The sequence below is a fragment of the Dipodomys spectabilis genome, unplaced genomic scaffold, assembly GCF_019054845.1.
Source record: "Dipodomys spectabilis isolate Male_0828 unplaced genomic scaffold, ASM1905484v1 ptg000234l, whole genome shotgun sequence".
NCBI classification, from domain to species: domain Eukaryota; kingdom Metazoa; phylum Chordata; class Mammalia; order Rodentia; family Heteromyidae; genus Dipodomys; species Dipodomys spectabilis.
The window spans coordinates 12466553-12491703 of record NW_024870911.1 but is presented as its reverse complement, the minus strand read 5'-3'; the positions used below and the strand labels follow the sequence as shown (position 1 = coordinate 12491703).

The 25151-nt window shown below is 39.5% G+C and overlaps 1 protein-coding gene across 1 annotated transcript in view; it reads left to right on the top strand.

Annotated features, from left to right (window-relative positions):
• The window catches only part of Srgap1 (SLIT-ROBO Rho GTPase activating protein 1), a 128539-nt gene that overhangs the window by 26280 nt on the left and 77108 nt on the right, over nt 1-25151 (top strand). Inside the window, exons 3-4 of the mRNA XM_042698752.1 lie at nt 1421-1483; nt 24567-24749. Coding sequence (XP_042554686.1) covers nt 1421-1483; nt 24567-24749 — 246 coding nt within the window. The remainder of the gene's footprint in view (nt 1-1420; nt 1484-24566; nt 24750-25151) is intronic.

Below are 25151 nucleotides of genomic sequence, written 5' to 3'. Positions count from 1 at the left end.
TTTGAACCGTGATCCTCAGATCTCAGCCTCCTGAGTAGTTAGGATTATAAGCAAGAACCACCAGTGCCCAGCTTAAACAGTGTTTTCTTGAAGCCTTCTCTTTACCCTCCAGTAATGGCCAGCAGATAGAATGACTTCAGCAAATACAGTGACTGCTTCTTCTGTGACAAGCCACAACATTTCAGATTGCTGTTGAAGTCATTTAGAAAGTAGTTGAAGTTTCCTATGTACCCACACAAAGCCAGTGCTAGGGAGACTGAATGTCTCCTGATCGATCCCCATTTGCCCAGGCAGAGCAGGTAAAGATACGGTGCTGGCCCTCAGAATCACTGGACTGCCCAGAGGAAGATATATAAATGAACCCATGGATCCTTTCATTACTGCTTCACCTGTAGTTAATGCTCTGTTACACATTTTTTCTGTTCTGTATAGCCAACTACATAATAAATGCAAAAGAGAAACATAAAGTTGTTTAGATGTGATTTCCTTGAAAATATCTTACAGATCTTTCTGAATAATATTTGAATTTTCCTCTAGCAAACTCTCAGAATGAGCCTAGGAAAGATTAGCTTTTTGAATACTTGTGTGCTGGACTTAGAGTTTCTTGCTTGCTCCACTTGTGCTCTACCACTTGAGCCACATCTCCAGTCTAGCACCCATAGTGGTGTTTATTTTGGAGATGTAATCTCATGGATATTTCTGCTTGGGCTGGCTTCCAACCATGATCCTCCAGACCTAAGCCTCTTGAGTAGTTAGGATTACAGATGTGAGCAACCAGTCTCAGGTTTTAAATAATGTCTTTTTGTTTGTTTGTTTTTTACTAACAGATTAGAATAATGCATATATCTTCTCTTTTTTGTCTTCATTTTTTAATGTATATCTCAGCTGGCCCGAACTCATGATTCTCCTGCTTCAGCCTAAATGCTGGGATTATAGACGTGTACCTTCTGCCCAGCTCAAGTTCATCTTAATGACTTTAGTCCTGTAGCACAACTTCTCTACAAGCATGATACTATGTTTTCTTTTTACAGTCTGATGTGGCTCTTGGGGGCCGCCCAAGCTCTCTAACGATTTGTTTATGTCCAGCTCTTAGAGACCATCAGAGCACAACACTTGGTATTAGGAAGGGCCATTCATGTGATAATGTTTAGTTACATCAGGGACTAGATGGTTTTCTTTTGGGGAGGGAAGGGGGAAGGCTGGTCCTGGGGCATGAAGTCAGGTCCTGGGCACTGTCCCTTCTTTGTGCTCAAGGTTAGCGCTCTACGACTTGAGCCACAGCGCACTTCCAGCAAGACTTTCTTTTATGTTCTTCATATCCTTTTATTTTCAGTCAGTAGACTTCTAAGATACAAATAATTTAGTAGCAATCTTCTATTATGTTTTTAAATGTTCTTCCTTAATTTCTTCTTAATTACAGAGCAAAGAGATTGCATTCCAACTTCATGAGGATTTAATGAAGGTTCTTAATGAGCTTTACACGGTAAGCACATGGTCTTTATTCTTTGTAAGGGTTCTTGGTTCGGATTTCTGGTTTGTAGAAGCAATGCTCATTTGAGAACTTGCTCGCAGAGTTATAGAGCTGCTACATGCTCATCTGGTTTAAATAATGAGACCAAGCTGTGTTCATGTGTGTTTGTGTGTGTGTGTTTGTGTGCATGCATGCACACACATGCTTGCATGAGTATGTGTCTAGTATGCATACACATATACAGTTAACATTCTTTAAGAAAATACAGATGCCTTAATCATAAACGGTATTTGTGTGTGTATTTGTGTGTGTGCATGCATGTACACGTGTACATGCGAGCGCTGGTCCTTGGGCTTAAACTCAGGACCTGGACACTGCTCCACAGCTTTTGTGCTCAAAACTCATGCCTTACCACTTGAGCCACAGTTCCACTTCTTGCTTTCTTGGTAATTAAGAATTTCACAGGCTTTCCTACCCAGGACCTCAGTTCTCAGCCTCCTGAGTTAAAGAACTGTTTTTAACTGGTTGATTTATATGGGATCTATACATATATCCAGGTCTAGATGTGCATACTAGAGTTGCTTTACTTGTTCCTTATTTCAGTTCAATGAATTGTTTTTTTGTGTGTAAATATTTGTATTACCTTTCATGCATTAGTATGCCTTATTTGACTCACAAGTTTGATTGATTTTATTTAGAGTATTGTATATAATAAGCTAAATCATTTGAAACTACTTTGTCTAAATAATCTAATACTAGAAATACTGCCAGTTGAATTTAGTGATATATCACATAAATTTTAGTTTTTATTTGGTCATATTTTTAAATATAAATTGCTTTGGGGAGTTTTTCAGCAGTTTTATTTTTAAGAGAATAAAATGACAATGAGAAATGAGTTATATTACTTTGTACTAATGACAAGTATTTATATTTTCATGGCACAAGATGATTTGAATTTTTCTTTGTAGGCAAATTATACCTGAAACTTATTATTACAATATTTTTCTTGATTTTTTTAAATAAATTTCATTTATTCCTGAAAATCCATGGGTGCAAAATATAATTTGAGAAATTACATTTTATGCTCCATTGATACTTACTAATTAAAGAAAACTAAATTAGACTTATAAGATGAGTGATGGCTTTATAAAATGTACTTTATAAAGTTTATAGGGTATTTTTTGTTGTTTTTTTTTGTTGTTGTTGTTGTTGGTTTTTTTTGTCGGTAGTGGGGCTTGAACTCTGGGCCTGGGCACTGCCCCTCAGCTCTTCAGCTCAAGGCTAGCGCTCTACCACTTGTGCCACAGCGCCACTTCCTATAAGGGTTTTTTAATGTGTGTATAATTTATATTTTAATATAACATATCTACTACATCTATACTTAGGAACTGGTTATTTCTGTGTGTTAATTCCTCCTTTAGAAACTGTTAATTTAGGGCTGGGAAGTTGGCTCAGTGATAGAGCGCTTGCCTTGCATGCCTGAGGCCCTGGGTTTGATTCCTCAGCCCCACATAAGCAAAAAGAAAAAAAGCCAGAAGTGGCGCTGTGGCTCAAGTGGTAGAGTGCTAGCCTTGAGCTGAAGGAGCTGAGGGACAGCGCCCAGGTCCAGAGTTCAGGCCCCATGACCAGACGCCCCTCCCGCAAAAAAAAGAAAGAAACTGTTAATTTACATGCAACATGCAAGATCCTTAGGCATATTCATATACCAAATACCTAATAAATTGAGTTATAGATGTCACAAGCCAATAACCTGTCCATGCTGATTTACTAATTTCTGATAAGCAAAGATACCAAACAGTTGTAACCACCTTATAATTCAAACATTCAATGAGCATTGTGACTCTGGACTCTTCCCAACTAGAACAAGCAGAATGACTGTGTTGTCTTTCATTGAACTACTTTAAGCTTTATGATATTTTCCATGTGGCTATCTTGGCTTAGGCTTTGTTTTACCTATAAATATAAACCCATACCTAGTACTTTGCAGAACAAGTCTGCTGGTTTTAAAGTATTGTGCACATGACCTGTTGATTATGGTCTGAAACCAGTTATCCTGATCAGAGTTCTCGGGACATTAGGGAAATCCATAGGATAGCATAAGTAAGTATTGTCTCAATAAGAGAGAAGTGAGTGAAATTTCATTGAGTGAAAATTCTCTTAGTTCTGTTTTTATCAATGGCATTTAGATAGTTAGCAGTTAGATTTGGATCAAAATAGCTGCCAACCTCAAAACTCTAATCACATCACTGTGAAAGCCCAAAGGAGCTGGGTGGGTTCTGGAAAAGGCTCTCAGAGTCTTGAGTAACCCTGTCAGAGTGATTTCACCTCTCAGAATCAGTGAAGGAATTAAAGGACAGAGGAGACAAGTTTTAATTGTGTTGTCTGTAGATCACTTAGAGCTCCCGGGGAGGAAAATTGACATTAACCAGATAGCATACCCAGCTGGTGCCAGAGGTCACCTTCCATTGGGAGAAAACTTCATACCTCTCTTCTGTTTGGCCTCTTTTTATGCTTTATGTTTAGATATGCTGACTTTGTTCAGATGAAATTTGTGTGGTGTATATGCTTATTTTACACTAGGAAGGAGTGAAGGGAGAATGTATTTAAACAGTGGACCTTGAGTTGAAAGAATATAATTTAGATGTTCTATTCAGCCACTGACTGTTATTTTGGTCATGAAAACATGACCTCCTGATGATTGCATAAAGCATATAATAATGACTACCAAGGTATCAGGGGTGTGTGTGTGTGTGTGTGTGTGTGTGTGTGTGTGTGTGTGTGTGTGTGTGTGTGTGTGGCCTCAGGGAACTGCAGTTTCTGCTTAATTGCCTGGACAAACTAATAGGCACTCCTCATTCACTCCAAACTCGGTGGGAGTTGTGATGAAGACTACAAACCCCATACCAGTGAAGAATTTTAAGTTACAGTCACCATTAGTGGTAGTTGACAATCTAATCTAGGGACTTCCTTAATCTTAAAATATAGCTTCCAAAGCAATGGTCAGAAGACTGTCTCAATAAAATACAAGTGCCTGGAAAGGCAAAGAAAGTGAGATGCCGTATGATCACTCATACTTTAATATGAACTTAGTTTGATCAGCCCCAATTCTATGATATGTGGTAATATAGTGTAATGGCAGAGCATAGAATGTATGATAGAGCATGAGACCCACCCTGGGCATGTCAGCAGGATAAGATGCTGGCATCTGAGTGACCTCTGAAAGGGGTATGTGTTAAAGTTTTCATTGCTCTAACAGATACCTCAAGAAGCTATTTATTTATTTATTTTTATTTTGTTTTTTGGATCCGGTTGTGGGGCCTGAACTCTAGGCCTGGGCACTATCCCTCAGCTCTTCTTCTCAAGGCTAGCACTCTACCACTTGAGCCACAGCACCACTTCAGGCTTTTTTCTATTTTGCTTATGTGGTGCTGAGGAATCGAACCCAGGGCCTCAGGTATGCAAGGCAAGCACTCTACCACTGAGCCACCTTCCCAGCCCACTCAAGAAGCAATTTAAACAGATGAAAGAATTATTTTGGTTCATGATTTCAGAGGTTTCTGTCCATACTTCTTTGGCCTTAAGGGTGGGGCCTGTGGTGAGGCAAAGCATCATGGGAAGAGTGTAACAGTGTAGAGCTGCTTACTTCATGGTGGTCAGGAAGCAGAGAGAATGCCAGCACTAATGGACTTCCTCTTCTTTCACTTTTTTTCCAACTGGGTCTCTAGCCTCTGGGATTCTGGTACGCCCATTCAGGGTGGATCTTCCACTCTCTGTGGATCGTCTCTGTAGTTCCCTTCATGGATGTGCCCAGAGGTGTGCTTTCTTAATCTACTAGGCACTTCTCCATCCAATCAAGACTAATCTAGACAGGATGAATAGCTTTGAAGACCTGCAGCTCCTTTTCTATATCTATGTCCTATTTTGCCATTTATTTGCAAAAATGAGCCCTCAAAATGGGTTCAAAACTTCATTTGGACATTTTGACTACCACTAGGAGCAACAAAAACTGTTAAGATTAATTTGGCCTCAAGTAACAGAAGCACTCACAATAATAGCACCATCAAGACAGAAGTTTATATCCCCCTACTCATGAGAGATGTCCAAAGATTGGCAGCCTGGAGTTGATGCAGAAATTACATAAAGCCATGGGGCTTCTCCTAATCCAGGGTGCAGTATCTGCTGTTATAATACCAGATACTGTATTTGCTAGAGTCCAGCCATTACCTCTGCTTCTTGGTAACAGAATGGAGGAAAGGAAGAAAAGAAAGTCCCTCGTCTATTAAGGAGACATAATGCAAGTCTTACATTGCCTTTCACATGTATCTTATTGATCAGGATTTAGAAGGGTCCCATCCAGCTCAAAGAGTTCTAGGAATTGTAGTCTTTTAGCTAGCCAGTTCATTTCTAGCCCCCCTCCCTTTTTAAATGAAAATTCTGCCAATGTGAAAGAAAAGGGGGCTATCATCTGGAACTAGCCATGCCTGTCAGAGTCACTACCAGTTATATCATGCTTATTATGTATGCACTCATTATTCTGCCCAGCACATTACTTACATTACCTCATAGAGTGCCATTGAAAGGTGGTGACACTCATGATGCAGATTCTGCGGATAAGGAACCTGTGGGGCTCATCAGGACTTGGCCCAGGTTATCCAGTAAGTCAAGTGGGACTTCAGGTTAGAGCTGACTTCAGTGCCTGTTTGCATTACTGTCTCTATCTCTATTGCTATGGTTTGGTGAAACTTTTCTAAATGAGGTCTCTAAATGTTAAAGCTTCCAACAAAACACAGAGCTGTTAAACAGTTGATTACCTGCTCATTTGTATTCTTTTAGAATCGATGGCATTAATATTACTCTAACAAATAAGTGAAAAGTTGAGCACGCGGTTGAATGGCAGCAATCTGTTTGTTGTTGTTGTTGTTTTGTTTTTGTTGCCAGTCCTGGGGCTTGAACTCAGAGCCTCTTTGTGCTCAAGGCCACAGCTCCACTTATGGGTTTTGAGTGGTTGACTGGAGACAAGAGTCTCACAAGGACTTTTCTGCCCATGCTGGCTTTGGACCGTGATCCTCAGATCTCAGCTTCCTGAGGAGCTATGATTACAGGCGTGAGCCACCAGCATCCAGCACAACCTGTAAAATGTTCATTTATACGTATAAAAGATGAAACTCTTTGGGCTAAAAAGTAAAAGGGCAATCCAAGATCCACAGACTTACTTCCTGAGTCTAATATGCTATTCACTTTCTTGGAGGCAAGTACTAACATTGTAAGGAGAACTAAAGGCTAGAATTAGCAAACTTGGGAATAGAATTTTTGAAACCAGGAGAGTGTTGTGTCATAATGAAATAAAAGGATTGAATTGGCAGTCATCAGACTTATATTCGGATCCCAACTCCAGTATTTACTAGTTCTGGGTCCCTGAAAAACTATTTATCTCTCTGAGTATATGTATTAGCCTGGGTTTTCCAGAGAAACAAAAGTAATTGTGTGTGTGTGTGTGTGTGTGTGTGTGTGTGTGTGTGTGTGTGTGTGTGTGTGTACATTATAAGGAACTATCCATCACAGTTATGGAGGATAAAAGTCCCAAGATCTGCAGGGAGCAAACTGGAGACCCAGGATATCAAGGACAGGCTAGGATATCATTTTAACCTCAGTCCTAAGGCCTGAGAACCAGGAAAGGCTATGGTATAAGTTGCAGTTCAAGTCCATATCTGAATCATCTATGTCTTGACTAAAAAACTGTAATACAGAGAGAATGGACTTTCTTGCCCAGCCTTTCAGTTCAATGCAGGCCACCAAGTATAATGCTTGACTTTACTGAGAAGAGCAATCTGTTTTCCTGAAACTACTGATTTTCATGTTAATCTCATCCACACACACACACTTAGAATGTTTGCCCAAATAATTGGGCACCTTATGACCCAATCAAGTTGATGCATGAAATTAGCCATCATAGCATCTGATAAGGCATCTAAGAAGAGGAAGAGTCAATGAGCCTCATGTCAACCTTTAAAAAGTTGTGAATTTCAGGTTTTGGATTTGAGGGTTAGGGATTCTCAATCTGTGTATGCTTTTTCCCTTCAATAAATATTTGTACACAAAGGACAAGGATGGCAACTTGACTGAGAAAACAGAATCAAAGGGGTAGGATGGTAAAGGGAAGAGGGGAAAAGAGAGTGATGAACGGGGGGTAAATACAACAGTACTGTGTGTGTGTGTGTGTGTATGTGTGTGTGTGTGTGTGTGTGTGTGTGAAAATCTAATAATGAAACCTACTAGCAACTGTCTTAAAATGGGGGGGGTAAGAGTAGAAGAGGGAGTAAAGTTGATCAAAACATATTATATGCATATGTGAGCATATTACAATGAAACCCTCCCCCTTTGTACTACTTTTTTTTTTTTTTTTTTGATCAGTCATGGGGCCTGAACTTGGGGCCTGGGTGCTCTCCCTCTCTTCCGCTCAAGGCTAGTACTCTACCACTTGAGCCACAGTACCAGTTCCGGCTTTTTTTTGCTTATGTGGTGCTGAGGAATCGAACCCAGGGCCTCATGCATGCAAGGCAAGCACTCTACCACTGAGCCACCTTTCCAGCCCCCCCTTTATACTATTTGTATATGCCAATTAAAGAAAGAAAACAGCACCAGTAGTAAATGTTAATAGAGCTGTGCTGGGGAGGTAGGAAAGGGAAAGGCAGAAACAGAGAGAAATGATGGCACAAAAGGTTAGGGAATGAGACAGCGTTCAACACAAAATTTGCCTTCAGTCAGCCCCGTAAGGGCTCATCATAAAACCAGTCACCAAAGTGTTCAGATTGTCTCAATATCAAAATCTCAAAAGGTTATGATATATTTTCACAATTACTTGCCCTCTGCTAATACTTCACTCCCTTTAGTTGTCTTTACCATATTTTATAAAACAAAGTCTACTGTCCTGGTAAACTACTTCTAAGCACCATGATAAATACACAAGAAATTGATTGTTCATTATGTGTCATTTATTACCATACCATGGCCTCAGCCTCACACAGCGATGGCTACCCTTCACAGGTAGTACATCCTCCAGTTCCAGGCAATCACAAGGAAAAGAAGTGAATTCATCTGTATTTATCCCAGCCATACTGTCAGGCAGGCTCATTAGCCTCTTCATTTCCCACAGCAGTCCTATGAGGCAGATAGTCCTAATTCCAGTTTCACAAACAGGAATTAAACTGAGTAATTAGCTCAAGATCGCACAGTGGGGTCAATACTCATCTAAAATCTAAACCCAGTTCTGTTCCCAAAGCCCATCAACTCCTCACTGCTCAGCTCCTTAGGGAAGGATGTACTAGGGAGGTGGAAGTGGGGAAAGGCAGACCCTGACCCAAAGACTTGATGAAATTCAGAGGCAAAGCGCTTTTCTCTTGGAAAAGTCTGGAAGTTTCCTGACTACTATATGAATTGTGAAATGGGCAAAGTCAAAGAGCTTTATATGAATTGTGAAATGGGCAAAGTCAAAGAGCTTTATCTGTTCAGCTTTAATGTTAGAATATGTTGGAGAGATGAGGAAAAACCATATAAGAAGTGACATTGAGCAAGATGTGTTGTACTCATAAATTGACATGTTGAACTGAAACTCCTTTGTACAGCTGCTTAAAGATGATTTTAAAAATATATTAGGCCTTGCATGCATGAGGCCCTGGGTTCGATTCCTCAGTACCACATAGCAGAAAAAGCTGGAAGTGGCACTGTGGCTCAAGTGGTAGAGCACTAGCCTTGAGCTGAAGAGCTGAGGGACAGTGCCCAGGCCAAGAGTTCAGGCCCCACAACTGGCAAAAAAAAAAAAAAAATATATATATATATATATATATATATGGATATGTCCATTTTGGATGCCTCTCAAAAATGCAAACTCAGGTATCTTTAATGTGATATGTGTCGGCTCTGCCAGTTGTGTATATGCACAGTGATTACAGCTTAGATCTAAGGTGGGCCTGGCATTGCTCCTCTGTAATCCCAGTCTGAGTCCAGGCTGAGTTTGAAGTGAGATTCTCTCAAAAATCTAAATCAACCAACCAAACAGCCAAATAAGCTGCAGCAGCACAACAACAACATTATCTTGTTCTATTTAGCTTTGTTTTCTTCTTTCTAAGATAAATTCCAATTTGCCTAACCAAGGTAAATGGCCAGTAGAAGCTCTTCCCAGTTTAAACTCCAAGGCCCAGCAACGTGGGAAATACAGTTGCCAGTAAGGACAAGTGGTCTTTCTATATCTTGGAAGCTCTTTGGTTTATAACAGTTTTGTTTTTTTTTTTTGAAGGAATGGGCTGCTGTTTGTTATTTCAAGCCCTTCCTTGCAAAACCAGTGTCTCACTGCTGAGGACAGCCTCAGGGAGTCTTAGAGCTCAGGGATCTCCCACACAGGCAGGGCTAACTCTCCTCTCAGAGGAAGCATGCCCGAGGCAAGGTTGAAGAGTCACTCTTAAAAAGCCCAAGATAACCTGCCACCTTCTAACAGATTTTTCTCTGAGTGAGCCTCAAAGAGCTGTTAAAAAAATACCTTTAAATTTTTTGGGGAGGGGATAAGTATATATTTTAGCTTGAGGGCATTTTGAGTATTTGAAATACCTACATCTGTAGTGAAATGGAAAATTCACTCCTTTGACCGATGGATGACAAAAAGGCCGGAGTCTCAGAGAAAACACTAAACAAGAGATAGGAAGAAAAGAACACATGAACTCTGTCCTACATTGAAAGCCTCATTGGCAGAACACATTCTCCATCATGCTACGTGGGAAATTTGGTTTTGTTGTTGTTTTGGTGGTGGTGGTGGTTTCGTCTTGTTTTCATTCAGTCTATTTAGAGATTGACACCAAACTTATTACATATACCCTTCCTGGCTTTGACTGCTAGACACTGGGATGGGCCATGTGACTCCTTGCCCATAACCTCTGAATTCAGCTTTGATACACACTTTCTAATCCTAGATTTGGAGAACTAGGTGGAGAATGCTTCATTTCCCCTCCCCAGATGATTGGGATGTATAAGATTACTACTTTAGGAAGACTGGATGGTCGTTGTTTGATAAGAAATTTATGTGCAGATATTGTGTAGGACATCTTCCTAATCAATATTAATTGTTCCTTTTTTATTAATGGTTTTTTTTATTGTGAAAATACCATACAGAGGCATTACAATTACATGAGCAAGGTAATGAGTACATTTCTTTTGTGGGTCTGGTCGTGGGCCTGAACTTTGGGCCTGGGCGCTGCCCCTCAGCTCTTCAGCTCAAGGCTAGCTCTCTACCACTTGAGCCACAGCGCCACTTCTGGCTTTTTTTTTTCTGCTTATGTGCTGCTGAGGAATCGAACCCAGGGCCTCATGCATGCAAGGCAAGCGCTCTACCACTGAGCCACCTTCCCAGCATGAGTACATTTCTTACCAAGCATTGTTGCCTCCTCTTTTGTTTCCCTTTACCATCCCTGCTCACCCCCCACCAAAGTTCATTTTTCGACATAAAGTCTTGTACATCTCATTGTTGCAATGGGTCCTCCTGTATCCCTATTTAAACAATTTGTTTTTTCCCTTCCCCTCCCCAAATTATACCGACATCAAATACAGTGAAAACAGGGGTTATACCGTGGGGGTTTTCAGGGGTTATACCGTGGGGGAAGGACATACAAAGCAACAAAAAAATCACCTTATATATATATGGTAGAAACAATAGCAAGAAAGAAAAACCACGTGAGTCCTTATCTTGGGGTTCATTTCGCCTAACATCAACTTATCTGACCTTTTCTGCTTGTCTCAGACATATACTAGTTATTGCAAATAAAGGAAATCATGGGACCTATGTTTCTTTGGGCCTGGCTTACTTCACTTATAATTTTTTCCAAGTCTTTCCATTTCCTAAAAATGGGGCAATGTCATTCTTTCTGATGGAGGCATAGAATTCCATTATGTATATATACCACATTTTCTTGATCCATTCATCTACTGAGGGTCATATACCAGCTCGACTATATTTATTGCAGCATTATTTACCATATTAATTGTTCTTGAGCTCCTGCTTAGAGTTCTAGTTTTCTCAATAAGATTTGAGAATCAGCTACATCTGGTGCTTTTAAACCACAACATGGCTGTCTTGCAAATAAGCAGTAGGAATTCCTCTCTGGCCCTCACTTAAAAATGAGAAAGAGCCGGGTGCCAGTGGCTCACACCTGTAATCTTAGCTACTCAGGAGGCTGAGATCTGAGGATCGTGGTTTGAAGCCAGCACAGGCAGGAAAATCTGTGAGGCTCTTTTCTCCAATAAACTACTCAAAAAAGCTAGAAGTGGTGCTGTGGTTCAAGTGGTAGAGCAATTGGGCAAAAGAAGCTCAGAGACAGCATCCAGGCCTTGAATTCAAGTCCCCAAACCAGCAAAAATAAAAACTAAATAAATGAGAGAAAGCATTTGTATACTTCACTATAATCCAAAAAGAAAAAAGAAAAGAAAATATATCTAAAAAGGTTTCATATTAAGATTATTAGTCCAACAGTATTTTACCTAAACTACTACATTCTGAAATATATCATTATGACTTTAAAATGGTTTGGATGCTTTGATACTTTAATATGAATGGCTTTTATTGGGTGATTAAGATGTTTAGTTTTACCCAGGCACCAGTGGCTCATGCCTGTAATCCTAGCTACTTAGAAGTTAAGATCTGAAGATTGAGGTTCAAAGCCAGCCAGGGCAGGAAACTCAGTGAGACTCTTATCTCCAATTAACCACCAACAAATAGCCAAAGTGGAGCTGTGGCTCCAGAGCTAGGCTTGAGAAAAAAATGCTCAGGGACAGTGCTCAAGCCCTGAGTTCAAGCCCTAAGACCAGCATGCATGCGTGTGCACGTGTGTGTATATATATGTGTGTGTTGTGCACACGTGTGTGCACACATATACACACAACAAAGATGCATATTTCTATTTATTATTATTTAGCAAGCCTATATATGTATATATATAATATGCATTTTTTTTCTCATCCTGGGGCTTGAATTCAGGGCCAAGGCTCTATCTCTGAGCCTCCCTGTACTTAAAGCTACTGCCCTACCACTGAGTCACAACACCACTTCCAGCTTTTTCTGAGTAGTTTATTGGAAATAAGAGTCTCACAGACCTTCCTGCCCAGGCTGGCTTTGGACCATGATCCTCAGATCTCAGCCTCCTAAGTAGCTAGGATTACAGGTGTGAGCCACCAGCACTCAGCTGCTGGACATAAATTTAGTGTTAATTACATGTGGTGCTTTTTCCAAAACAAGTTATAAGCCAGAAATGCTAACTATTAGGGATGCAAGAGATCATGTGAAGTAAATAAAGATGTAAATCAGTTGAATTATAGGTGAGCCAGTTCAACTTACCTCTTCCTGTCTAATTTTTAACTCACAAGATTACATGAACTTAGTACTTATCATAGCCTGATAGAATTTTAGCAAGAAATGGGAATTTAGAAATGACCAAACTTGGCCTGGAAGGTAGCTCAGTGGTAAAGTGCTTGCCTTGCATGCATGAGGCCCTGGATTCGATTCCTCAGCACATAAGCAGAAAAAGCTGGAAGTGGCGCTGTGGCTCAAGTGGTAGAGTGCTAGCCTTGAGCTGAAGAGCTGAGGGCTAGTGCCCAGGCCCCACGTCCAAAAAAAAAAAAAAGAAGAAAGAAAGAAATGACTGAAGCAGGGCTGAGTGTGTGACTCAAGTGGTAGAGCACTTGCTTAATATGACACTCTGAGTTCTAAACCCATGAAGGAAGGAGGCAGAAGGCAGGAAAGCCTCCTCTTTTTGGAAGACTATCCCAAAACCCAGAAGTGTAAAGCACTTCATTAAAGCCCTAGAGCTAATTCAGCCAGGTTGGAATTAAAACTTACACTTTTGTTTAGAGATTTTTGTTGTTGCTGTATTTGTTGTCTTTTCCCTTTGTCTTCTTTGTTAGTTTATTTGTCTTCAGGAGGTTAAGGGGCACAGGAAAAATGAAACAAAAGGTGAGCAAATGCAACAAGGATACTCACTAGACACTATGTGGAAAATGAACTAGACAACTTGTGGATGGGGATGGGAGGGACACAAAACAGAACAGGGAAAGAAGAGACATGGTTTAAAAAGAAATGTACTCATTACCTGCCTTACATTACTGTAACCCCTCTGTGTATCACCTCTACAATAACAATAATACACACACACACACACACACACACACACACACACAAAGAAACTCATGCTTTACTTGCATTCAGAATAGCAAGTAGGTTCCTGTGAGGTGTGTGCGTATCCTGCATGCCAGAAGCCTCAGGTATGACCAGGCCTTCTCAGGGGTTTTAGTGTAGCAGAGGGCAAGTACAAAATATGATACTGTACTTCCCATTAGCTCTTTAGATTGCTGCAACAGCCCTATGAGACAGTGGAGGCACAGAGAAGTACCTTGCCCAAGACCACACAGCAGGGAAGTCCAGACTAGGGTAAGGGTGTTAGCCACATACTTTGCTCGCTTTTTAACTGGAGATTATAACAAAAATGGACCATTACAGTTCCCCCTCTGCCCAAGGGCTTTCCATCTGTGGATTAAACAACTGTGGATGGAAACTATTTTTTTTTTAAAATAAGGTCCTGGAACTGGAGGCATGGCTCAAGTGGTAGAGTGCCACTGTGAGTGGGAAAAGCTAACCAAGAGTGTGAGGCCCTGCATTCAAGCCCCAGTACCAGAAGAAAAAAAAAAATCGAAGTTAAGCCTGGTGCCAGTAGCTCACTTGTATAATCCTGGGTACTCAGAAGGCTGAAATATGGGGCTCCAGTAGACAAGTTTTCTCTAATCAACCAGCAAAAAGCCAGACTGGACACATGGTACATATGTTAGAACACTAGCAATGAGAGAGGCCCTGAATTCAAGCTCTCTATGGAATGTATACACAATTTGTCATTATTCCCTGCACAATACAGAATACCACCCATTTATTTACATATCATTAGGTATTTTAAGTTATGTATACATGATTGAAGAAATGCAGGCAGATGGCATAGCTTATGCCATTTTTTATAAAGGGCTTGAGCATCCCCACACAGATTGTGATATTGTTGAGGGATCTTGGAACAAATCCCCTGCAGACTAACAATCATCATGTACCAACAGGCTCAGACAGAGAAGCTTGGAGATTCAACAATGAGCTACACATTGAGGATTGAGGAAAAATTGCAGAGGAAAAGGTCTGAGAATGGATTTACAAGCATAGTCAGGCTTACAATAATAGGACAGGTGGGAGAGGAGAAAGCCATCCAAGCGAAAGAAGCAGCATGAACCAACTCCTAGAGTTAGGAAAAGCACAAGATACATTCATAGAATTTCTTTCTAGAGCTATTATACAGGGAGAAATCAGAAGTTGAATGATTTCCCAGACCATTACTAAAATGAGATAATTTAAGCAGAAGCGCACGCGCGTGCGCGCGCGCACACACACACACACACACACACACACACACACACACACACGGGCAACAACAAAGAAAATCTACACACTCAAAAGCTGTTCGAAAATTCAAAAGGCTCTTTTGCACAGATTAACAAAGCCTCTCACTTTCTTCTTTTTATTCTTTTTTAATAGAGTGAGGAGTATTTAATTTGAGGGACAGGAGGTATGTGTGAAATTCCGAACTATTGTTCATAGAAAGAACAGGTTTCTGCACCTGAGTTTCTATTTCAGTTGAAGCTGTAATTCTAAGCATCTTTTTATGACTTTTTAGATTCCAGATGTCTTGTGTCCTCTCCTTAAATATTTTATATACTGCACTTTGTAACTTAGATGCCTGGTACACACGCAACATTGAAGATGTGTGAAACACTTTCCTGAAAAGAACTAAATATTTAAAGTCACAGGTGACTTTGAAATTCTAGTACCTTGATGCTCTTTCATTATGTATGAGCTTTCCTCTTCAACGGTGCCAACTGCTCATAACTTCTCCTTTGCAACCCAAAGCTATTGCTTCACTGTGACCTGAGTTAATATATATTCCATGCATGAACTTGTGGCTATTTTTTTCAGTAGATTTAATTTATATTTCAATGCCTCTGAAGACTTCATAGGAAAGAACTATGAAGAACTTTCTAGATAACCTTCCTGGTGCCTGACGTTATTGACTTGTTGGGCAAGCGTTAAGTCTCTTTGTAGCCCATTTCTTTGATCCATAAAACAAAGACTCCCACTTTGCTCCCCAGCCCTTGCACATATATAGAAATATACAAATAAGCCTTTCTTGGGCTCGGACTCTTGTAGGCTTAAAAACTACTGCCTTCATCTGCTTGGGCTGTTATAACAAAACACTATATACTAGGTAGATTTTATGCAACAGAAATTTATTTCACATCATTCTAAAGACTAAGAAGTCTGAGATGAGGAAAGGCCTATGTTGTATTGGCACTACATTCATTTATGAGGACTTTCTTCCTCTGACCTAATTACCTGATTGTATTCCCCTAATCCCATCACCTTACAGTTAAGATGCCACAGTATAAATGTGGGAGACATCATGGACCATAGCAAATATCATAGGAAGGGTACGCTGTGTTGTTCATTGTAATCGAATTCATTAAGAATTCATTATGCGCCAGTTACATTGCAAGAGCCTGTTATGTATGAATTCATTATCTCTTCACCAGAACCTTATAGCTACTATTCTTATTCCTAATTTATATGTGAACAAACTAAGGAGCATGGTAACAGGCAAGAGTAGGATTTAAACTCAGGCAGCCTGAATTCTGAGTTTAATTATTAGTGTTGTTCAGAAATAGAATGAGCTCTCTTTTTAAGACAGTGATCTTTTCTGGAGGGTGGCTCTTTGGCAAGTATGTGAGGGGGTCTTGACTTGGAAGGTCCTGAGTTTATGGCATGAAGTTACTTGGCATTCAACCTAAATCTCTGAATTTGTGCACTGTGTCTAAGTCAGTTAAATGGCAAATTCTAAAAGTATTCTGGTTTTAGAATTAACTCTCTTGCACCCAGGTCATACATACCAAGTGGCTGATGGGAAGGGGGGTCTGAAAAGGAGGCAATGTCATCCAAGAGCAGCACTCAGTTCTGTCATCAGTGAGCCAAATTGGTGAGCTATTCCTACCTACAGTGCTAGATGCTGGGGCAGATAGAGGCCTCCATTCTAGAGGCTTCCTGAAGAAGCAGAAGCCTGAGTTTCATGATATAGGCTGGCAGGAGGGGTATTTCCAAATAGGAGTCTGGGAAACTACATTGCTTGGGTAGAGAACTCCAAGGCCTCTGCTATTGTTAAAATGTTAGCCAGTCAGTGATTTAAAAAAAGCAAAAACAAAAGTAGGGTACTGAGTTCAGCCGTGTGTGTGTGTGTGTGTGTGTGTGTGTGTGTGTGTGTGTGTGTGTGTGTATGCCTGTTTGCACACCAGTACTGGGTCTTAAACCCAAGATCTCACACTTTTGCTGAGTTTTTTTGCTCATGAATGTCACTCTATCACTTGAGCCACACCTCCACTTCCATCTTTTTCCTGGCTAATTAGAAATAAAAATTTCTCCAATTTATCTCCCTCAGCTGGCTTTGAACCAGGATCTTAAGATCTCAGACTCCTGAGTAGCTAAGATTAAGGTGTGAGCCCCCAGTGCTGGCTTTGAGCTCAGCTTTCTTCAAATACTGCCCTCACTTCTCTATTTCCAAACAATGAAATACTGAAAGATAAGAAAGCATGATAATCTTTGGCAAACCAAGGAACTTATTGGGTAAGATGATACTCCATGTTAAAATTGTCTGATAATGAAAAGTAGGTTCGTATGTGTCTTAATATGAAATTGTTGATTATGGTGATGAAAAATTGTCTTATGATCTAATGAACTAGCACAGTCAGTAAAGAATAAAATGTAATTGGATTTCTAGTAATATTCATGAAGACAAAGAAGGAGACCTATGTGTGGAACAGAGAACTGGGGATATTCTTACTGAGTGTGAATGTTTGTCAGAAGTTTCTTAGTGATTAAAAGAAACCAGCAGTCATGTCCATGACTCAAACCTAAAATTAGAAACTGCCTCTAATAACTGCTGGAAATTGAGCGAGCTCACACTGATCAGTAAATACAGCTTACTCCCTTACAAATAGAAATATTTTCTTTTTCATGAGCTATAAAATAATTTATGGTCTTTATATGAGTTGTGTATCATTTATTTTTATGAATGATGCAAAATCTTATGAAGCTAAATTATAATTTGTATTATTAATGCTTAGAAATATTATTCAGTTTACCATTTTGAAAATACTAATGTCCTACCTTAGCTTCAACGCAGCCGTTGAAAATAGAAGCATGTTCCTTATCTGTGTGTCAGCCTCGTACCTGCCAAGGACTTCTGGGTTTTCTCCCTAATGAGCCCTTGATGGTTGATCAATAATCAGTCGGGGAGCTAATTAAAGTTCCTGCAATGATAGATAACCCTGAATCAAGTTCATCAATATAGCAGTGCGCCAGACAGACGACAAGAGGCAGAGTTCATTTCTGGATATTCTCTCTGAGGCAGAGTAGATGAAAACCTCTGGAGAATTCCAGAGGCATCTTATATGCCTAGCATCGTCTGCTATAGTGCTGGCTTTCTCAAGTCCACAGAAGCATGAGGAGATTATTAGTATAGTTTGTTGGTTTTCTGAGGCTTTGGTTTTTTTTGTTTGCTTGCTTGTTTTTGTCACCTGTACTGGTGCTCGAACTTGGGACCTCAGACTATATAGGTTGGCTTTTTTTTTTTTTTGCCTAAGGCTGGCACTCTGCCCCTTCAGCCACACCTCCACTTCCATGGTGTTTTTCTTTTCGGTAAAAATGTATCTGCCATCTACCCGGACACTGAGAAGAATCAACCCCTTTAGTTGCTGTCATTCAGATTATTATCTGAAAAGCTGAACTTCATAGCAATAGGATTTTAGAGTTGAGAAAAGCCTAAGAGATCACGTGGACTAGCTATGTCCAGCAGAGCTCACTTCCCAGATTTCCAAGACGAGAACACAAGATCCTGAAGATGGGGAAGAAAGCAGTCCACCTCTCGCAGAAAACACAAACAGTGTAAATGCTATTTTCATATGCAGAGAGCTCTTGAATTACTCTGGTTCTATTAAGGATTGTCCTTAATAATAAGCAATAAGCATTCAGTGGGAACCGAACTTTGATTTTTTTTTTTAATGTTTTCCAAGGCCAGAACTATGCAATGTATCTTTTCTCATGGAACTGGACAGTGATAGCAATATCTTGGCTTTCAAGAAGCCTAGAGATGCTACCTCTTATTTTCAGTCCTGCTCTATTTCCCCTGAGCTTTATTGAATATTCTCTCTCTCTCTCTCTCTCTCTCAAGAGGATGTATGAAAATTCTCTTGGAAAGAAACTTCTGTACCCATGAGTTCTGTAGTTTCTATCCTTTCATTCCATACTCTCCAAAGGATCTGAAGTGTGTCGTTTGAGTAGCTGATCTACAGCAGGAAGGGAGACCTATTTTGTCACATCCTCTCTTCTACACAATGCCCCACAGCGGGTCAGAGAAAGGCTGAGGTTACACAGCTCTTTTCCAGCCTAACCAGCACCAAACACAAATCTGTTGTTTCATAAACGAAAGCACTTCCCGCTAAAAAAATGCTACTCCATATAATTAGCCCTGAGAGAAAATCCTTAACACTGCACTGGACAGAATGTCATTATTTTCACGATCCTATTAGCTTTTATTTTCTCCCTTTACCCATGTGCTGTCTACTTTTCCTTTGTTTTCTTTATTCTGTGCCCTCCCGCCCCCACCCCCCCCCCCCCCACACACACACAACAGCCTTGTCATTTGCTTGGTTGGCAGTCCCTAGCCTGCAGGCTCCAGAGTCCCAGACAAATTTAAAGCATTTGTTGGGATTGTAGCTATCATATGATGATAAATTCCACCTGTCATGTTGATTTCACTTTAATGTAGCCACCATGTACCTTGATAAACTGTTGAGACATCCTATTCTTAGTACATCTGACCCTCCCTGCCATTCTAAAAACTGAAATCATTAAAATTCCTAACATCTACATAAACAGAAGTATTGCTAATTCTTTCCCTCTAGTTCATCAGAAATGATCGTCCTTCCAATTAGAGAAAACTTATTACCTAATAATAAAATGAATTATTCTTTATATTTCCTTCAAATATCCATAGTTACTGTGTGCAGTTAATCGATGTCAACCTCTTTCTTCTGTGCTCTTTAGATTACTACCAACTGCCCCGAACAGTGAGCAGTTTTGTGATTTTGATTGCACAGTAGGGAAACTGAGTTACAGAAAGGTTAAATTATGTAGAGGCAAAAAATCCCCCACAAACTTTCTATCTTCCTGAAGTTCAATAATTGAATTCAAATGACAATAGACCAATTAACAGGAGAGGATGCATGCATATTTATTACTATGCAAGTGGACAAGAATCATACTACATATGACAATTCCACGTGGGACCAAATAGCTCTTGGTGGGGAAAGGAGGCTGGGGGCTTGTTGGGGAGGAGTGGATTATAGAAGGGGATAAAGGATTTTTAGGAGACAAATGAACCTGAAGAACAGATAAAGACCAGGGAACAAGTTCAGGGCCCTGAGTTCAATCTCTGATACTGAAAAAAAATTAGACAAGTTATTCCTATGGTACTTATAGAACAATGTCTATCACATTGTAAGTATTATATAATGATTGCTAAATTAATAGACATGCAGGTATGTGTACCTACCTGTAGTGGTGGCATATATTGCATAGATAGATATACGCATATAGAGTAAAATACTCCAGTGAAACAATTATGGACAGACACACAATTTGTCATTCACAAGACCTGTGTTGGGTTAGCAGAGATGTTAGATAACCATCCCTACATTAGTGTCTTCTAACTTCTGAGTTAGAAGTCAAAAACAAGTAGCTATAGCCTTAGTCCATTCATCTTCTCTAGCGCATACCTTGTTTTCAGATTCATAATGATTTCTTAACACTTAAGTATTAAGAGTTACTATAAATATTTTGATTGTTTTAATTTGAAATATATACAATATGGGCCTTTCATTAAGGAAAAACATAAAACCGATGGCTTTGATGCTAAGATTATTATAGATGATCCTCCAGTCTCACAATGAAATCAATGTTGTGACTATATTTTTTTGTGCAGGTGAGCAAAGATAAATAAATCATGTATGTTGAATGGAGAATTGTGTGTGAAGTCATAATAGAAAAGAATTAAAATAGGAAACTAGGAATCTAAACTCCAGGTAAATAGCCCATCATGCCATTTGCTATGCAAAGACTTGTGTTTGCATTAACTAAAGGAGGAGCTGTTATTTCCTTGAAGTGTATATTCAAAATGTACCTTTAAAAAAAGAAAAGCTTTTTCTCTCTACTCTGAGAAAAAAGAATTGACATTTTATTTTAAATACAAAGCCCATTTGATTTCTGTCAACAGCTTATGTTTTTTTTTAAAAAATGCTGTGCGTACTTGCATTCGTTATCTGCAATTAGAATTCTCCAAACGCTTTTAACAGTTTTTCTTTCCAACTTTTCAAATTCATTCATCACAACTGTTAACCTCTTAGCCAATCATGGCAATCCAAAGACAAATTGGAAACGTGAATGAAGAAATCTATTCTCTGGAAATCTGTTCTCAGTGAATCAGGCAGAGAATCCTCGGCTGTTTTACTAAACCCCATTATGGAAAGATATTTATACCTCTTTCAGGCTTAATGTTAGGATAGGACTCAAATAATTTCCTTCCAAGCTAGACTAATTAGGAAGAAATACCTCAGCATACTTCCTCCTGTGCGAGACTCATTATATTCAGCTCAGTATGCTTCCTCCCATAGGAGGGCCTAGTTTATGCAGATGGATTGCTCCTATCAGCCCTTAGTATCCACACCATATAAGAGTCAGGAGGACTGGTTGGTCTGTGTTTTGTGCTATATGAAAAGTTACTTCTCAGATACCCAAGGCTATCTGGGTGCCTTCGGTCCATGTAAGATTGGAGTTATTTGTAAGAAAACAGACAGCCAAGCAGTTCTGGGAGTAGGGCAGGACACGTATGTGTGAGGGTTTGGTTTTTTCACTAGTCACTTTAAGATACAGCTGGCACCGGTACCTAAATGGTATGTGGGTTTGCTTCAGGCAGGGACTATAAACAGAGCAGAGCCTAAAAATGCAAGGTGTGCACAGGATTCACTGACCTTGCTGTTTGCCCAGCTGCAGGGTGACTCCTTTTTCATTCCGCAGCTGCCAGCTGCTTCCTAATGCTGTTTTATTTCTCTTTTCAACTGGAATGGACAACGCAACATCCCCCAGGTTCAATCATTACCAAAAACAGATGGCTTTCCAAAGGCACGTAGCTCAGAAAAGGCTGCCTCAGTTTAGCTCTTACTTTGTTCTTGCTCGTTGAATTTTTTTTCAGGAAGGCCATCAGATTTTATGAAAACAAGGATCTTCATACCGTGCTTTCTTAAATTTTATTTTTATTTTTAAGTAGTTGTACAGAGGAGTTGCCATTCAACAAAGCAATATAGAGATTCAATTATTCTTGAGCAATGTCCTCTCTTTCATCACTCTCTTCCTTCCCAACCCCATCTCTTTCCTCATTTTCTTAATTTTGTACAATATGCATTGAATTTCATAACTGCACTCCTCCTTTTCTCTCTTCATCCCTCTTCTGCATGATTCCCACCCCCACGTACTTTTGAAACACTATATTTTCCAGTCACCTTAAAAATGAGTGTTGCTAGCCAAACAGCATTGGTTCACACTTTACCTCCCTAGCTATTTGGGAGGCTGGGAATGGGAGGAGCACAGTTTGAGGCTAGCCAGGGTAAAAAAAAAAAAAATGCACAAGACACTTTTCAAATCCATAGCTGGTAGAGTGGCATACATGAGAGACTGAGATTGGAAGGATTGCAATTCCAAACCATCCTGGGCCAAATAGTTCCTGTGACTCCCATCTCCATGGAAGCAACACTAGACTTGGTAGCATGTGTTTGTTATTCCAGAGGAAAATGGAAAGCCTAAACGTAGGCAGATTGAGTTCAGGTTCACAGCAGGGTGGGAAGTGATACCTTATCCTAAAAATAATCAGTGGAAAATCAGGTCCCTGAGTTCAAAACCCATTACCACCATCACGCCAAAAAATGAGGTTGCAGTGAACAGACCAGCCATCTTACATGGTTAAACACATTCATCCCCATGGGCCTTCCAGGTCTCAATCTCTTTTAAAACTCATATGAGTTCTAGAATATAATATTTAAGTGCTACATGAGTCTCAACTCCTTAGTAACTCTACCTTAGTTATAAAATTAAATCTAAATAATTTTTATGAGTAGTGTGTCTCCTGGGAAGGTGAATTTTATTATGTTATGATACTGATTGTGGACACTCAGAACTGCTATGTTCCTCCTTGCCCCCATTGCATTGAAAGTCACACCTATGTCTGTCGTGTCTCTAAGGAGCAGAATTGTGTGCAAAATATACACAGACTTAAATACTTACCAGGATGTCTGATTCTGAATGTAACAGAACATTAAAATTACATTGGGAAGCTGTCATTTTTCAGATAAAAACATCTAAAAAGATGTGACTATTAATCTTCTGTGTGTTAAGAGTACAGAGATTATACATAGATATTATTCTAAGAATAAGTTATGAATACCTTTACTTATTGTGTGAGAAAATATTTACTAGACCTCTATGTTGTGCAAATTGAGATATAATGTTACAAATCAGTTTAGTTGCTTTGTTTTATAATTTAGCAGAGTATAAAATTGTCAATGTATTTGCCTTTTCTTTTTTTTTTTTGTCAGTCTTGGGGCTTGAACTCAGGACGTGGGTACTGTCGATGAGCTTCTTTTGCTCAAGGCTAGCACTCTACCACTTGAGCCACAGCACCACTTCTGGCTTTTTCTGTGTATGTGGTGCTGAGGAAGTGAACCCAGGGTTTCATGCATGCTAGGCAAGCACTCTACCACTAAGCCACATTCCAGCCCTTGCCTATTTTTTAACTATGATTCTACTTCTAAAATTTATCCTAGAAAAGATGACATAATTGTGTGGCTTAGTACTTTTGTAACAATAATTACCAAAAAAATTGAGTATTTATAGTTTCCATATTTATGAAAGAGATACATTATAAAAATTGTATGTTTTATGTAAATATTCCTAAATTTTGCCAAAATGCAAATTAAATGTACTGTTTCAAGAGAATAGAATATACATGAAAGTTTTCCAGCAACTCTTTAAAGAATAAGGTTGAAATGATCTTAAAATGCTCAACAACAAAGAATTAATTAATTGGCATAGTCATATAAAGAAATGTCATACATTCCTTAAAATTACATTTTAGAAGAATATTCAGTGAAATAGGAGTGTATTATGTGAAAAATGATATTGAAATTCTGCATACATAATGATCCCATACATTTAAAGGCAAAGATTTTATATGATAATCTTAAATGAAGTATGTAATTGAGCTTGTATGTGAATATGTGTGTGCTTTTTCATAAGAAAATGACTGGGAGTTTATATGCCAAAAAGATTTAGTTATCTTGTCCTTTTTATTTTTTTCCTTTTTAGTATGCGATATTTTCTATACTGAAATTTAAGTATTTCTTTGTAGTCAATAATACATTTTTAAACTAAAACTTTTGATATTTTGACTAGTGGTTTTTGAGCAATAAATTTCCCTTAGTAAAGACTTGAGTTTTATTTAAAGTTTTGGTTGGGCTAAAACACATCCGTGAATAAATAGTTTATCCTGCCAATTAATAATGCAGTGGAGATTTCAGAGAAATACTTTTAAGCTGAAGAGAACTTTTCAAGTACATTGAAAAATGTACATCAGACTCTGTAAGTCATTTTTTCCATCAAAACCTATCCCCAAAATGCTGCTCCCTGGCAGGTGAATTTGCTTAGCTGTTTGGTTTAGGTAGAAGCAGTAGGCCATAATTCATCTATTTTACTAACGATCTGGCTTTACCTGACAGTTGGAAGGTGATGTGTTTGACACTTCTGTCATTCAGTGATCCTCATTCACTCTGTTAAGTCATGGGCAGACATCTTTTAATGGTGTGCATCCCTCATCCTCAGGTGATGAAAACGTACCACATGTACCACGCTGAGAGCATGAGTGCTGAGAGCAAACTGAAGGAGGCTGAGAAGCAAGAGGAAAAGCAAATCGGAAGATCTGGTGATCCTGTCTTCCATATCCGACTTGAAGAGAGACATCAGCGGCGAAGCTCTGTAAAGAAAATTGAGAAAATGAAAGAAAAGGTAGGCGACAATGCACAGCAAAGCCCTTCTGACCTTTGTTGAGGAGACCAGATATAGAAAACACTCTAAACACTGATGCCACAGGGCACCTGGCTTGCCACCTAGTTGCTCTGGAGGCTGAGATCTGTCAAGGTTTGAAGCTAGGCCAGGCAAGAAAATCCATGAGTCTTCAAGTAACCACAGAAAAGCCAGCAGTGGTGGTTCAAGTGGTAGAACACTGGCTTTGAGCAAAACAGAAGCTCAGGGACAGCAGCTAGGATGTCAGTATTGGCAAAAACAAACAGAAAAAACACTGTGCCCTAGCTGACATCCACCATCATGAATGATTATCCCCTGGTTTGAGGGTATGTGAGGATCATCTAGTAATAGCTGGATATTAGTGGATGGGGGGGTGTGTATGTG